General features: G+C 44.9%; 1 protein-coding gene across 1 annotated transcript; it reads left to right on the top strand.

Moving 5' to 3' along the window:
- Positions 1–9467: 9467 nt before the first annotated feature.
- Positions 9468–12393, top strand: ABT1 (activator of basal transcription 1). The gene is made up of 3 exons (XM_052647591.1): positions 9468–9724; positions 10375–10580; positions 10736–12393. The coding sequence occupies exons 1-3, from the start codon at positions 9484–9486 to the stop codon at positions 11114–11116; spliced, it is 828 nt and encodes a 275-aa protein (XP_052503551.1). The 5' UTR covers positions 9468–9483; the 3' UTR covers positions 11117–12393.
- Positions 12394–16873: the final 4480 nt, after the last annotated feature.

The raw sequence follows: 16873 nt of genomic DNA on the forward strand, positions 1-16873 counted from the left end.
CTGGGGCAGGGGGGTTAAGCGCTCACGTAAGGAGATTCCCACCCTGCGGGGTGGAAGAGGGGGGCTGATCAACCCCCTGGGAGGGAATAGGGGACACATTGCTGCTGCTGCTGCTGCTGCTAAGTCGCGTCAGTCGTGTCGGACTCTGTGCGACCCCATAGACGGAAGCCCACCAGGCTCCTCTGTCCCTGGGATTCTTCAGGCAAGAACACTGGAGTAGATTGCCATTTTCTTCTCCAATGCATGAAAGTGAGAAGTGAAAGTGAAGTCGTTTAGTCGTGTACGACTCTTAGCGACCCCATGGAGGGGACACACTGACCGTCAAAGTCATAAAGGAGGTGGTGTCCGCGTCGTCTTGGGATAAATTATTACCAGGCGATTGCGAGAGGGCTTTGGGAAGAAGAAACTTGGTCTTTGTGTGCTTATATTCTGCCCTCCCCGAGGAGGTGTCCCATCTGCTGTGGAATTCATCCCCTCAGGGTTGTCAGGCTTAAAGGAGGAAGATACACGAGTGAAAACAAATTGACCTTTCCCGAGACGGTCTGGGACGTGGGATATTTAATCCATCTATGTTTTCATCCGCACCCAATCAAGCCCACCAAAGCAGAACGGACTTTCAAAGTGAGAGGAGAAAATAATCTTGGACCACTTGGTGTTCTCGTTCGGCGCTGCGGACCTGCAGGTGAAGACTCGCCGATCCCCCTTCTAGCAGGAAGGCTCTCCTCACCCCAATTAAGAAGGAGGCGGAATGGCAATATAAGTGTTTCACTGAGTAGAAATATCAAGAAGTACTTAGGATACCGAGAACTTCGTGGACAGAACGAAAAGGGAAGGAAGAAGAAGGTCCGAGAATGTAAGCTAGATGGGAGGAAGTGAATCTAAGGCAACTGTATTGGAGTGCATGATTAAGAATTTTAAGAAGGAATTTGAAGAAGACTATGGGGTGAACATGACGCCTAACCGATTCCGCATATTCTGTGAGGTGGAACGGCCCTCTATGGGAGTAGGATGGCCACCAGAGGGCACCACGGACTTAAAAACAATAAAAGCAGTCTGCAGTAGTCACCGGAACGCCGGGGCAGCCGGATCAATACCCATATATTGATTCATGGCTGTGGTTGGCTCGAGATCCTCCCCCTTGGGCAAGACTCTGCATTCAAAAAGAGAGAGGGAAAACATTAATGGCACAAAAATCGACTGATGACAAAAAAGAAATTCTGCAGGATCCGGACGGGAGCGATTTGCCCTCTCTCCCATACTGGATGACACGCCGGCCACCTAATGCTCACCAGGACCGGAGGCCGCCTTAATGACCACCGATCCAGGGCCTGCTGGGGCTTCACCAGCTGCTCCCGGGCCAACTCCCCCGGAGATCGTAGAGCCGCCATTTCGGCAGGCTCCGATCCCGGCGGTAGGAACCTCTAGTCAAGGTCCACAGGACTCAGCCTCAGCCGAACCTCCTAAAAAGTATCAGCCTCTCCCGGTGAGTACTGACGGAAAGGGGGAAGGAGACACAGGAATTCGACAGAGGCTGCGCTCCGCCAAGGAGCCGGGGTAAACAAATGCCTCACAGAGAGCTACAACAGGGTGCAACAGCTCCGGTTCAGGGAACAGACAGACACTACCACCAGCCTCCTCGAGCCTACTATTACCAACCATTTTCCTCTGTGGACCTACTAAACTGGCAGAAACCCAAGGCATGATCAGGCTGATGGAGACTATTTTTCGAACCTACCATCTTGCGTGGGAGGACATAATCCAGCTGCTAGTTTCCCTCTTCAGCACTGAAAAAAGACACAGGATCCATACTGAGGCTAGAAAATGGCTACAAGAAGTGGCCCCCGAGTGTACCGTAAACCCACAGCGGTGGGCAGAACTAGCCAACCCTGATGAAAGGCCCGATTGGGACTATAACACAGAGGCAGGAAAGGGCCACCTTGAGAGATATAGGGCGGCTATTTTACAAGGTCTCAAGAGGGCTGCCGTAAGTCTATAAATATGGCAAAACCAACCGAAGTAGTCCAAAAGGAAACTGAAACACCTACTGAGTTTTATGAAAGACTATGCAAGACCTATAGACTTTATACACCAATAGATCCAGAGGCAGCTTGGTCTCAAATTGTGATAAATACAGCCTTTGTATCTCAAGCCTACCCTGATATCAGACGCAAGCTCCAAAAGGTAGGCAGAGTATTAGCCATGACCAGCACACAAATAATTGAGATTGCTAATAAGGTGTTCAAAAACAGAGACGTGGAGACAAAAAAGAAGGCTGAGAAAAAGTGGAGAAAAGAAAACAAGAGAGCAGATCAGAGGATGGTGTTACTGGCTGAGGCCTTGGGAAGGCCCCTCCTTGGGCCTTCTGCAATACCTCCACCCCCTCTAAATCAGCCTTGGTCTCCTGGCAAGCCTCCTACAAGGAAGCCCAGGATCGCCCTGCAACCAAATCAATGTGCCCATGCCGGGGCTTCAGCCACTGGAAAAATGAATGCCCCCAGAATAGCAGGGAAAAATAACTGGCATTGACTGTTTTAGGGCTGGCTGAACTGGAGGCTGAATAGGGGTGCCGGGGCTCAAAGACGCAAGGTCCCCAAGAGCCCATGGTAAAACTAAAAGTGGAGAACCAAATTATTGACTTTATGGTGAATACTGGAGCAGAAATGTCAGTGGTGACCAAACCGGTGGCCCCCCAGAGAAGGCCATTGCTGCAGGAGTAACCAGGGAAAAGCCGATTAGACTATTCTGTCTACCTCCAAAATGCCAGATTGGGGTGGGGGGCATCAAGTGACTTATGAATTCCTGTATATTCCTTAATGCCCAGTACCTCTGTTGTGGAGACTTGTCATCTAAATTGGGTGCACAAGTGACCTTTCTCCCCAAGAAAGACCCACTCTCGACCACCTGTTTACTCTCCCTTTTGGTAACCCCTCAAGATGAATGGAGGTTGCATGATCCTTTGGAAGGGAAGCCAGATGGGTTAAACAATCCAGAGAGAGAGCTGATCCAACAATTCCCTGAGGTTTGGGCGAAAGATACACCCCCACCCCGCCCCTGCCTGGGCTCGCCAAACATCAAGCTCCCGTGGTAAGAGAACTCAAACCTGGTGCCATACCAGTCAGGAAATGTCAGTACCCGCTAGCACTGGAGGCCCGAGTTGGTATCCTGCCACATATAAATAGGCTACAGCAGGCGGGCATCATGATTGAATGCCAGTCAGCCTGGAACACACCAGTCCTGCCAGTTAAGAAGGAAAGGGGACAGGACTACAGGCCTGTACAGTACCTCAGACTGGTCAACCAAGCAGCGGTAACTCTACACTCCACTGTTGCTAACCTATATACCTTACTCAGCCTCCTCCCACCGAGTGCTAAGATCTATACTTGCCTGTATCTAAAAGACACATGCTTTTGTATCCATATTGCTCCGGTATCTGAACCCATTTTTGTCTTTGAATGGGAAGATCCCGCAGGGAGCACCAAACAACAGCTCACTTGGACTTGCCGCCTGCAAGGATTTAAGAATTCCCCGATCATTTTCGGGGAAGCCTTGGCTTCCGATCTGGACTCATTCCAGCCAGGAAGATTTAGATACTGGCTGCTACAATACGTGGATGACCTGCTGTTGGCTGCAGAGAATAAAGAACACTGCTGGGAAGGAACTAAGGCTTTGCTAGAACTGTTGATGGAGGTGGGCTACCGAGTTTTGAGGAAAAAGGCACAGATCTACAAGATGGAGGTAAGATATTTGGGGTTTGTCCTGAGAGGGGGCAAAAGACTGTTGAACCAATCCAGGAATGCAGTAATCCTGAGACTCCCACGACCAAAAACCTGCATAGGTCCCAGAATTTTGGGGAGCCACTGGGTTTTGTAGAATTTTGATCCCAGGATACTCTCAGATGGCCCAGCCCTTGTATGAACTCCTAACAGGGCCAGAAGGGAATTTACTAAATTGGACTGAGAGGCAGCAACAGGCCTTTGAAAAGTTAAAATTGGCAATTACATTGGCACCTGCACTGGGTCTGCCAGAACTTACTAAACCATTCACTCTTTATGTGACTGAAAAAGACAAAGTGGCTATGAGGGTATTAACCCAGGCCATGGGGACATGGGATAGACCAATGGCCTATCTCTCAAAACAGCTGGACAACATTGCCATCGGATGGCCCGGGTGCTTTCGGGCGATTGCCATGGTTGCCTTACTGGTCCGAAAAGCAAACAAGCTAACTGGGCCAAAACTTAATTGTAAAGGTTCTCCTTAATTGTAAAGGAGGTCAGTGTTCTCCTATGAGGGGATCCCCACAAATGGTTGTCAACGTAGCAGATTACCCAATGTCAGGGACTTTTATGTGAGAACCCTCATGTTACTATTGAGCTCTGTCAGGCCTTAAATGCGGCTACACTCCGTCCTATGGGGGAAGGCGGACCCTCACATAATTGTGAATAAATCCTGGAAGAAGTTTATGCTAGCAGATCTGACCTGAGAGACTAGCCAATCCCGGACCCACATTGGGTCCTGTACACTGATGGCACCAGCCTAGTGAAACAAGGACAATGGGAGTCAGGGTATGCAGTAGTCACAGAAAAGAGCATCGTCGAGGCTGGTTCTCTGCCATCTCACTGGTCTGCTCAACGGACTGAATTATGGGCTCTCATTCGGGCCTTCCAGTTTTCAAAAGGTAAGAAGACCAACGTTTACACTGACTCCAGGTATGCTTTTGCTACTTTGCAATGTATGTGGGGCCCTATACGAGGAGAGGACTCTTAACAGCTAACGGAAAAGACTTTAAAAACAAGGAAGAAATCTTGACCCTACTAGATGCTGTATGGGAATCTGAAAAAGTAGCAGTAATATATTGCTGGGCTCACCAAAAAGAGGGCACCCTGCAGGCACAGGGAAACCCACAGGCAGATGGAGCCACAAAATAAGCCACTGAAGAATTTGGAGGCACTGGGGTGGGATTGTTAAGGCTTTTGTGCTCTTGAGAATGCCCGAGTTAACTTCAACTCTTCCACAGTAAACCCCGGCACAAGACCAGCTGGCTGAAACAGAAAGGGCCACCAAGAATGAAAAGGGCTGGTGGGGACTGCTGGATGGCAGGTTGCTAGTTCCTGAGATATTGGCCTCTTCATCAGGGTCTTAGGTAGCCCAGGCTACCCACTTGGGATGTGACAAATGGAAGAATTAATTCGGAAATATTTTTTAATACTACGGCTTTCTTCCTTGTGTGAAATGGAATCCAAGAACTGTTCTGCTTGCTCACAGGTCAATGCTGCCCCCAGACATAAGCAGAAATCTCCGGGAATACAATTAAAGGGTACTCTGCCCTTTGAACATTTAGAAGTGGACTTTACTGAAATGAAACCCTACTGGTATTATCATTATTTACGAATCATGGTATGTATCTTTTCAGGTTAGGTGGAGGCATTCCCCACCTGAACTGAAAAAGCAAATGAAGTGCCTCATTGTCTGAGTCGAGAAATAATCCCCAGATTCTGGTTCCCAACCAGTATAGGATCAGACAATGGCCCTGCTTTTGTAGCCGATTTAATTCAACAACTATGTAAACCTCTTTTTTATGTAAACCTCTAAATGTCAAATGGAAATTACATACAGCATATAGGCCCCAGAGTTCCAGAATGGTGGAAAGAACTAACCAAACCCTAAAAGATACACTTTCAAAATGGATCATAAAGACTGACTGTTCATGGATGGACTTACTTCCGGTGGCCTTGCTCAAATTAAGAATGACCCTGTGTTTCCATGGTTATTCTCCTTATGAAATTGTCTATGGAAGACCCCCCTCCCATAGTAAGACAGGTGTTGGCAAATTTGCCATGTAAGAGGGGAATGGGATTTCACAGAGGATGGAAAAATTAGGTAAAGTGATAAACCAGGTAACTAAGTTTGTCCAAGAATGGGTGTCATTCCCCCTTGGGGAGCAGATTCATGAATTTGTGCCCAGTGATCAAGTGTGGGTCAAGGATTGGAAGCATGACTCCTTGGCCCCACACTGGAACGGTCCATATACTGCTGTACTAACTATACCTATGGCAGTTAAAGTTGCAGGTGTCACTCCCTGGATCCATCACACGAGGGTGAAGAGGACATACCACACAGACCTGGAGGACGCCGGGTGGACTATACAAAAGGACCTCGCTGATCTCCGTGAAACCAAGATCATCTTAAAAAGAAAAAACAAAGCTCCGCAATCAACTCCTACTACATAGACTTTCTGGTATCCTGGGACTAACCCTAATTTCAGCACAAGACAACATTTCCATCTCATGGGCACATTCCTACGCGGACTTCCATAATAGATCTAACTGCTGGGTAAGCGGAGCTATGCCCATGTCTGTCATGGATGGACTCCCATGGTGAGTGTCACCTCTATGAAGGGGTGACATGCCTAGTTTATGTGACTATTTTCTTCAGATGAAACAACAAAAGTCGAGTGTGGAAACTGTCATTACAGCAGCCACTACCCATTGGTTCAATAAAAAGGCTGATGATCTGACAAAAGGCCATGGGATACATTTTAATTGTATTCTTAGCTCAGAAAATGCTTATCAATATTATGTGACAGCTAATAAGTCCAGTCAAAAAAAAAAATAGGTATTTTGACCAATTTTACCAGATATGAAATGAATGTATGTGGATTACTCCAGGAAAGGGACAACTTGTTGTGTTAACTAACATTTGCTGGGAACAGGATGTACACACTACTGGATATAATAACCAGACAATAGACAAAAAAGGACTTGAAGCCAATGGGTTTTCTACAGACAGAACAGTGCTATAAGACCTATAAAGTTACTTATGATCCCAATCAATCCACCCAATGGCCTGGGACAGACTAGGGAGTCAACCCTGGAATCAGGTGGATTGCCCCAAACAGTACTCATTGGTTATGCAGGACCAATCTGTGGCCATGGCTAGCCCCAGGGTAGGTAGGAAGATGTACTTTAAGTCTGGCTTTGCCCATGGGAACATTAGGGCAACAATACAGGAGCCCTTAAATGTACCCTCCCTACGGGCCAGATGGTCACAATCAGTTTTCCATTGGTATGATTATTTGACTGCTACATTTGTTCCTTCGTTGGGCACTACAGATATAATGATTAGAGTTGAAGCCATAACTAATTTCACCCAAAGGGCCCTAAATGACAGCCTGAGGACAATTCAAGCATTAAATAATGAACAAATACAAATGAGAAAGGCAGTAACTTGAAATAGAATGGCTTTGGACATCTTGACCGCTGCTCAAGGAGAGACTTGTGCCATAATAAAGGTTGAGTGGTGTGTGTATATCCCAGTCTCGTCTGGAAACGTTACTGAGGCTCTTAGAGATACACAAGCTCATGTAAAACAAATGTCAGATGACTCAGTACCTGTTTGGACTTCTGTGTTGTCATGGATAAAGGGCAATTGGTAGAAGACTGTCAATTGTTGTTACAGTTGCTCTGTTAAGTTTGTTATGTGGACCTTGTATTCTCCAGTGTATTGTCCAACTTGTGTCGCTGAGACTGACTACATTTACCCAAGTACATGCCAAAAGACCTAATGTGCAATATGTCCCTGAGTGATACTCACATTAGAAGCTGAGAGGATCAAGATGGGGTAATGAAAGAGGAAAGGAGCAGGTTGCCTTGACTGGACTGACTTCATTTTTAAAAGAAAAGGAACTCCATCTTACACTCTCAGCAAACTTTTGGACTGTATATCTGGGAGGCCATGGAGATAAAATACCAGCTGCTGAACAGGTCTCAGGGATGGATAAAAACCAGACCAGGCAGACCCCGTACCTAGACCTCCTGGAGCCAGAAGGAATGCAACGCCCACTATGTAATCAATCACTATCTTCTGTAATCTTAATAATACCTACTGGTGTGGGCAAAACTGTATGTCCAAATGGCTTTAGAATGTGAATTTATGGCTAAAACCTGATTGTATCTCTTACTAATATTGTCCAGAGTGGGTTTTAAAGAATTTGGGGATGTGGGCTTGGGCATGTACACTTTGGGCATAAAAGGTTGTCACAAAAATTGGTCGGGAACCTGGCTAAAGAGGAAACTCTGCCTCGGACCCACCGGTATAATAAACTGCACTCCACTCCTTCATGCTGTCCTTCTGAGTGAGTTTCTTTCTGGAGTGTCTGGCTATAACAGAGGGAAAATTAGTTTGTGATCTAACAGCAAATCTCCTCTTGAGTACCTGTGGTTGCAAGATGTTAACAGGAGAAAAAGAAAGAAATTTTAATTCATGAGCATGGAGGTCCCATAGAAATGGGACCTAAGTGGCCAAATCAGGCAGCTTTTACACTTTTTAGACAAAGAAACGTACGTTCTGGGTGCCCAGCTAGTGAAGAATCTAAATAGAGTTTAGGCTTGAGGTAGTAAATTAAAGGTTTGTTTCTATAACCTTAACCCAGAATATCTTTGGTGCTAATGGTGTCTTTCCACCAAATGCATGGAGTACACCTTTCTACAAGAGAGATTTCTTGCTTTTAGGGAGACAGAAGAGTCTAAGAGTAGTTCTTGTAGTAGCACCAGATTCTTCAGTAACTTTAATTCAACATAGTCAGTATGCCACTGAGGCACATTTTGGGTAACCTGGACCCCAACACTGTGAAAACACAAATCCCAGGGAGAATAAAGCTCCCTGTCCTAGCGGTGGCTTAAATCAAGACTAAGTATACCTTTGCCAGTAGATGTTTGTAACAGAAGTATAAATACAAATCATGCATTAACACAAATGTAAAACAGGCGCCAAATTTTAAAATAAAAGAAATAATTGTGGCAAGTTAACTTTTAGACGATTTAGTCACAAAATCAAATTTTAAATTAATATTTTAAAGTAAAAAAGATGTTAACTAAGTGAAAAGGTCACAAGTGAAAATTTCAAAAATTAAGTCTGACTAAATTTCTAAAACTTATATTTGCAAAGGTAAATTACATTCTCAAAACTTAAATTTTAAAAACCCAAATCTCTAAATTAAATTTGGAAAATTAGTTAACACTCAAACTTAACTAATTAAAAAACTGAAATTTCAGTAAACTTCAAAAGTTGAGCCATCCCCCAACTGGAGTCTCACCCGAGTCCTTCGGGTAAAATGTTACTTTGACTGCCAGAATACACAGAAACCTCCCCTCACTTCCAAAATAGTTCTCCAAAATTTCCGGAAGAGCATGCCTCATCCCCCTCCTTTTGCATTTCACCACGGAATTCTCTAGGGTAAATTATACTTGAGGGTCTACCTCGCCTTTGTCTCTTCAGCTGGGAAGTCAAAGGCTCTCAGGCTTTGTATCTCGGGGCTGACCCAGGGCCAACTTCCGCCCTCTCTGCCAGTTCCTGCACTTTCGGGCACAATCCTCTTTTCGTTTGACGTCACTCGAGCCGGCCCCGCCCACCCAAAGCAGGCTGTCGCACACGAGTGCGTCAGAGGCGCGGCGCTTTACGGCTGCCCTGTCTTACGTATCGGTGAGCATGGAGGTAGAGGGTTTGGAGCCGGGCGCCGCAGAGCTGGGGCCTCTGGAAGGGAGTGACCAGAAACTGGAGGCAGAGGAGGAACAGGAGGAATCTGAAGAGGCGGCTGGTGGCAGCAAGAAACGGGTAGTGCCGGGCATTGTGTACCTGGGCCACATCCCGCCCCGCTTTAGGCCTTTACACGTACGGAACCTTCTCAGCGCCTACGGGGAGGTCGGGCGTGTTTTTTTCCAGGCTGAGGGTAAGTGCTCAGGCCTTGATGGTGAGGGAAGAGGGGTGGTACTCGTTGGCACTGAATACACAGTGCGTGTTTTGTTGCCTCAGCTGAGCTTGGAGGCGCTGACGGAGCCGGGGACCTGCGTCTGTTTTCTTTGCTAAGTAGGTGACGCGCACGTTTCTTAGAAGGCTGAAACGGAGTGTGGGTAGCTTTGTATACCTAGCTGAGCCTAAATTCTTCGCTAATTTTTGGATTCTAATCTCGGCTCCTCCCACCCTACTTTCTTGAGGCGAATTTACAAGTTTGTTAAATGAGTACTGCCTGAATTAGAATCTCAGTGACTTTTCCACAAAACTGAACGTATCTCTGTCATGTCGAGGCCCAGGTCGAGAGACAGTATATAATAGGCCCCGCCCAACTCCCATTCAGTCAGTCACTAATTGGGGTTGGGGGCCTGTGCAGGTTTTGAATAGAACGATTAGGGCAGATGTAATGATAAAAGAATTAACATTTGAGGAAAAGGTTGAGTTTAGTTGAGGGGTAAAGTGTGGACTATGCAGTTAGCCGCCTCTGGGTAAAGACAAGGTGGGATCCTGGCCTGCAGGGAGGTCTGGAGAATTGGTGAGTGGGAGGTGCTGTGGCCTCTTTGACCACTACTTTGTCTTGAACTCCAGACGGGTTCGTGAGGCGCAAGAAGAAGGCAGCAGCTGCCTCCACCGCCGGAGGGAAAAAGCTGTCCAAGTACAGCAAGGACTACACGGAGGGCTGGGTGGAGTTCCGGGACAAGCGAGTAGCCAAGCGTGTGGCGGCCAGTCTTCACAACACGCCCATGGGCTCTCGCAGGCGCAGCCCCTTCCGTTATGACCTGTGGAACCTCAAGGTGAGGAGATTGGCTTGTCTGCCGCACCACTCACCCTCTCGCCTTCGCGGCCACAGCCCAGGCACCCCTGTCATCTTTTTGGCGCCCATCCCTTCCATCAACTCCCCATCTCTGATCTGCCCTACTCAGATCTTTTCTTGTTTTCCTGTCCACAGTACCTGCACCGTTTTACCTGGTCCCACCTCAGCGAGCATCTTGCTTTTGAGCGCCAGGTGCGCAGGCAGCGTCTGAGGGCTGAGGTTGCCCAGGCCAAGCGTGAGACTGACTTCTATCTTCGAAGTGTGGAGCGCGGACAGCGTTTTCTTGCGGCTGATGGGGACTCTACCCGCCCGAATGGTTCCTGGGCCTTTGCCCAGCGTCCTACTGAGCAGGAGCTAAGGGCCCGGAAGGCAGCTCGGCCAGGGGGACGTGAACGAGCTCGCCTGGCTAACGCTCAGGACCAGGCCCGCTCCAACCGAGGGCTTCTTGCCAAGATCTTTGGAGCCCCTACACCCTCAGAGAGCAGGGGGGACTCCTCACCCGTCAGGAACTCTTGAGGGTCAGAGAGGCCCCTTCCACCTCCTAGCCCAGCCCAGCGTCCCGTCTACCTTATAATGACTACCCAGGTGGACATTCTGTTGTGTTTCTCAAACCAGGAGTCTGGTGAGTTCCTCAAAAGTTTTGTAGGCCTCTCGTCTACCTCCTCCCAGCTCCTGTACATGCCTGGCTGAGGCACTTAGTTCTTACTAGCATGATTATGCTAGTCTACTCATGTCTGTTTTACCTTGTTCAATTCTTGGCTTCCTGCCTTCTGCCCCCTGGGACCCTTTAAAAGTCCTTCTTTCTGGCCCCAGGAACGGCCTTTACCTTGAATTAGAGTGATAATGGCTAGTCCAGACAGCTGTTTACCAACCACATTATTGGGCAGCAGCAACATCCTTTTTATTTAGAAAAGATTAATAGGGACAGGGGTTAATGGGCTAGAGTGGCTTGGGAGTCACCTTCAAAATATATTTATAGAATAGAAAAAGATATATGTAAATATATATTTTTAAACATGCCTTTGTAGTTTATTGCGTGGGGGGTGGAGATGGTCATTGGATAAGTTCCAACTTCTGTGTGTTAGACAGAATTCACCCACCTTTGATCCATCTCCTGGACACAGGATACCTCCCTCCGTTTTAACCTGGATAGTTTTCCATCTAATCAGTTTCTTAGGCCATGCTGTTAACACTTACCGAATTCAACATTTACCTATCTAATCAATTTCTTATCAATTTCTTAGGCCTTGTTGTTAACACTTATTTAATTCAACATTTACTAAGTCACTATATGAGGACACATGGCCCTTGGTGTAAGTCTTATAGACTGCTAAAAAAGACAGATGTTTAAGAAATAAATGTATAGAAGTACTATAGGCATCATGCCAGATGTATATAAGAGGTAGAGTGAGGCCATGGGAAGGCCTGATTGATTCTATCTGGGAAAGTAAGCAACATCCTAAGAAGTGAACCAAAGTCTGAAAGAGCCTGATATACTCCTGTAATTGCAAACAAAACTCCATAGATGACGTGTTGGGTTCAGACCGTTGTAAAGGTGGGCAAAGCTTAGGAGGTAGTTGTGCACACATGATATCCTTCTGGTGCATTTATACATTTTATCTACGCTTAGACAAGGGAAGGTTCGCAAACAACATACAAAGCAGCTCTGGAGGTGATAGAATGCATGTAAGCCACTGAGGGGAACTGAAAACTGAGATGTCAACAAAAAACTGAAAAATACCTACACACAGCCTCATAATAGAGTAAAACTCTGGCTTTTAAACTTACAGGAAGTGTTAGAGCAATAATAGTAAGTCATTTGAGTTTTGCTTGCACCATTTTCTTAAGTTCTTTTTGTTCTTTCTGCTTAACTGTCATCAATATAATTATCATTGTGTTGTTGGGGTCAAGTGGATTCACCTACTTTGGCTCTAAATAATCAAGTTTTGTTAAGATCTCAATTTGATAAGTGAAGTTTATTTGGGAGGAGAGAAATGAATTATGGTCTGTTAGGTGTAACATTTTTCACAGTCCTCAAAACTCAGCACACGAAAACATCTGTGTTCATTTCATGTGGGCCTATTCCATGTGGACTCTTCATGATGTCTTCCACGTGAATCAGGAAGATCCAGTTTCAGACTCTGACAAGCTGTCATATTCATTTATTCAAATTTCTGAGTATCTGTTGTCACTTCTCATACATAGAGAATACCAAAATGAAGAAACTTAAGTTACTAACAGTAAAACACACGTAGGGCTTAATTTTTTTAATAATTAACTTGTGTTTCCAGATTGATGTTATATATAAGGATATTCAAAGTCAGCATTTCAGTCTCAAGTTTAAACAGTTCTGCATGTAGAGCTCACACCTATGGGTGGGTAAGTCACAAGTGGAGTGAAAAAATGAAAATAAGAATGGGTGGAAGGAAATGAATTTCCCAGTAACTATAATTGTGATTCCCTCACTTCTAAGCCCTTTGAAAGGAAAATACCTTTTTTATACTTCCAGTTCTGTCTCCATTTGACCAATGCTTAAGTTTTTTATATGAGTTAACTTGTTTAATACACAAGCATACAAAATCATATCATCTCCACATTTCCATCATTAAAATTAGGCTCATATGACACAAGTTGCTCCTTAATGTTTTTTATTACCAGCATCTTCCCCAGTTGCTTTGCCTAGGTGTATGTGGTAAATGTTTATTGCATGTACATCATGTGACATATAGTGAAGAGTTACTGCAAATATGAATGGATTAATACCAAGTGTTGCAAACTGGGTGATTTAGCGCTCAACCATCCTCTATATGATTAGACTATTAGACTAAGTTATGAACCTATTGTTGCAATGAATTCTTTGAATCAACTTAGTTACACACCATCCAAGAAGCTAGGACCCTGCATTTGCAGAAAATGATAAATTGGTAAAATGAGGAATGGGATCCTGCTTAAGAGAGTAGGAGGGCTCTAGATAGGTGTGTCCAGGCATGTGAAATTTCTGAAAATGTCCAAAAGTCACAAAGCACTCTTCCTCAGTTTACTTTTCCATTGTTCTTCATATCTCTGGAAGTAGTCTTGTAACATAATATTGTAGAGTTGAAGAGGGGAAAACCCTTTGTCTAAGCCTCAGGAATGTGCTGTTTCCCTAAGAGAGTTACTGTTTCAGTGGATTGCTTGTGGTCCCTGACTTAAAATGGTTCAGTGGTTAATTTTTCAACTTAAGTGCAAAGGTGGTGCACATTCAGTAGAAACTACTTCCAGTTTTGAATTTTGATCTTTTCCATGGCTAGTGCTAGTGATAAGTGGTGTGATACTTTCCTGGAGCTGAGCAGCCATTCAATCATAAGGGTAAATGATTACTTTTCACTCTCAGTACACTATTCAATAAATAATATGAGATAATCAACACAGTTATGAAATAGGCTTTAGGTTAGATATTGCTCAACTAATGAAAGTGTTGTGAGCACATTTAGGGTAGAGTTGGTAAATCATCTGCCTGCAATTCAGGAGACCCGGGTTCGATTCCTGGGTCAGGAAGATCCCCTGGAAAAGGAAATGGCAACTCACTCCAGTATTCTTGACTGGAGAATCCCATGGACAAAGGAGCCTAGTCTGATAGACTTGGCAACTACACCACCACCACCAGGCTACGTTATGCTGTTCAGTAGATTAGGTATATTAAATGCATTTTTGAATTCCAGATGCTTTCAACTTAGATGGGTTTATTTGATGTGACCCTATCCTCAGCAGAGGGAGCCTGTGTTACTTAGATTTCCCAACTTTTAAGAGGGAGTCCCACCTCCAATTCCAAACAGAAGCGGTAATTTTCTTCCTTTTTGGTAAATGTGTCCACCATTCTCACACCCATACAAAGCTGCTGCTGCTGCTAAGTCACTTCAGTCGTGTCCAACTCTGTGCGATCCCATAGACGGCAGCCCACCAGGCTCCTCTGTCCTGGCATTCTCCAGGTGAGAATACTGGAGTGGGTTGCCATTTCCTTCTTCACACACAAAGTGATCTGAGTAATAAACTCAGCCAGGGAGAATGAAATGGAAAGAAACCGGTTAAAGTGTTTGCTTTTCTAGGCTCTATTTTTTTAAATATGTTAAAATGCGGAATACCCCTGAGACTTGAACTAAGCTTCCGTGAACAGCAATGTAAAGTGTTTTGGCTTTCCCTTTCCTCAGCTTCCCCTCTCAGGCATGAAATCAACTCAGGAGGATGCAGAAGAACTTACAAAGGAGCCTGGCGCAGGCACAAACACCAGTTGTGTCCCAGAATACTGCAGGATAGGGGAGGGCGTGGTTGGAATTACCCTGGAAACCACAGGGGAAGGATAAAAGGGGAGGGAAGGAAAAGAAAATGTGTTTGAGAAGCACATCTGGTATAGAAGGGCTTCAGTGGGTGAGGGCTTCAATGGGTGGTGGCTTCCAGGGCAAAGACCAGGCAGTGACCCAGAACGTCTTAAGGGACCTGAGGATAACTGGGACTCTTGTCAGTTCCTGCCCACTCATCCCACCCATGAGCTACTGTGTGTGATTGAGTTAAGGGTCTATATTTAAAATATACTTTTATATATTTATATACTATATAGTGTGTGTGTATATATATATAGAGAGAGAGAGAGAGAGAGAGAAAATGACAACCTAATGAAAAATGCTGTTCACTTTTAGGTACATTTTATTGATACTCTGGCACCCATTTGAACATTCAGGACAGAAATTCATAAGGAATCACTAGTTAATATGAAATAATAAGACAATGGAGACCAGAGTTATGGCTTTCACTTAACTAAATGTGAAAATGCCCAAACTACTCACCTAAAGGAAGCCCTCGCCTGAGTTCTTTTCAAGGAACAACTTGCTAGGGTTGGCTTTCGTGATGGTCATTTGTTTCCCCTCAACTTTTCCAACTTTCTATTGGAAAACTTAACAACAGATTTTCTTCTAAATTGTTTACCCATCCTCATTGCTCTTACTGGTGTCTTTCCCATTTAATGTATCTTCGTGTCTATGGAATCCTTTGAGGGGCTTCCATCAATTGAATTATTAGGGAAAACTCTCTCACTGAAATAAGAATAAGTTCTGTCTGGATGTCTTTCCTTAGATTAAGCTCATGTTTAGGTAAACAACAGTTCTGCATCCCAGTGCCCACTTAACTGACACTCCGCTTTTTCTCTACTAAGAATATCTATATTACCCAGCAAAAGATACATTTCTAAAATGTTATATACAGTTTAAACTGAAAAAATAACATCCTTGGAAAAGAAACTCCACAGTGTCTGGCTCTGTGGTGCAATCAGTTAGCGCCTTTGGCCCTTAACTGAAAGGTTGGGGGTTCAAGCCCACCCAGGGCTGGCTTTGACGGATGTGATGAGATCTGTTAGGAACCTTCTCTGTGGGTTTATTTACTTTCTTGATTCTGATTCCCTATCAGATTCTGAAAATCTTTACTTATTAAGTGAAATCTTACCAAATGTTTCCTAGAGTTGTCTTTGGGAAAGGTTCACTGAATATTACAGGGCTTTTGTGATAACTGAGGGATAGAGTGAAGGTGTCTGCTGGTGCATGAGAGACCAATCTGGAGAGACACAAATATTTTCATGCCCCTCTGCTCTATACAGGGACCGGTGTATGACTTATGGGGACTTCAGTGAGGGAATCTAGAGATACAGAGAGAGACGAAAGGGCACAGTACAAATCAGTACAAATGACAGACATGGAGAGAGAGGGAGGCAGAGAAACAGATGAAAACTATATTGAAATCAAGATCACATGTGACTTTAGAAGAGGATCCACAGGCGCCTTTTCTAAAGGAGGCACTTCAGAAAGGCCTGCTGTGACACAGATCTTCTGAAATATGAGATCATCAAGGAAGGATGAAGTTTAACTTGGATTGGCCGAGGAATCCAGAGCCCAAAGCTGCCCTGTGAGAACCTGAAGAATCCTAGGATCAGAAGCAAATGATCCTCAAAGGATGATTCCTGATCCAGATCTTTGAAAAAGGTTCCTGACTGGCAGACTTTCTGAATCTTCAGGAAGCTTCAGGAGTTTTTAATACAGCTTAAATTGATAAAGTACATGGTCCATCATCTTTAGAAATAGAGCCCAATAGAAATGGCATGAAGATGTTCTCAATTTAGGAGCATCTCTCCCACCTGAAAGCAGAGCTGGCTTGAACATAGTTCTACTATTTCACAACCAGAGTGCTAAACATTCTCAAGAATCACAGGGACATTTCATGGTCCAAAGACTTCCATTTGCTACCCCTTCT

This window comes from Budorcas taxicolor, chromosome 11 (genome assembly GCF_023091745.1).
Source record: "Budorcas taxicolor isolate Tak-1 chromosome 11, Takin1.1, whole genome shotgun sequence".
In the NCBI taxonomy this organism is placed as follows: Eukaryota; Metazoa; Chordata; class Mammalia; order Artiodactyla; family Bovidae; genus Budorcas; species Budorcas taxicolor.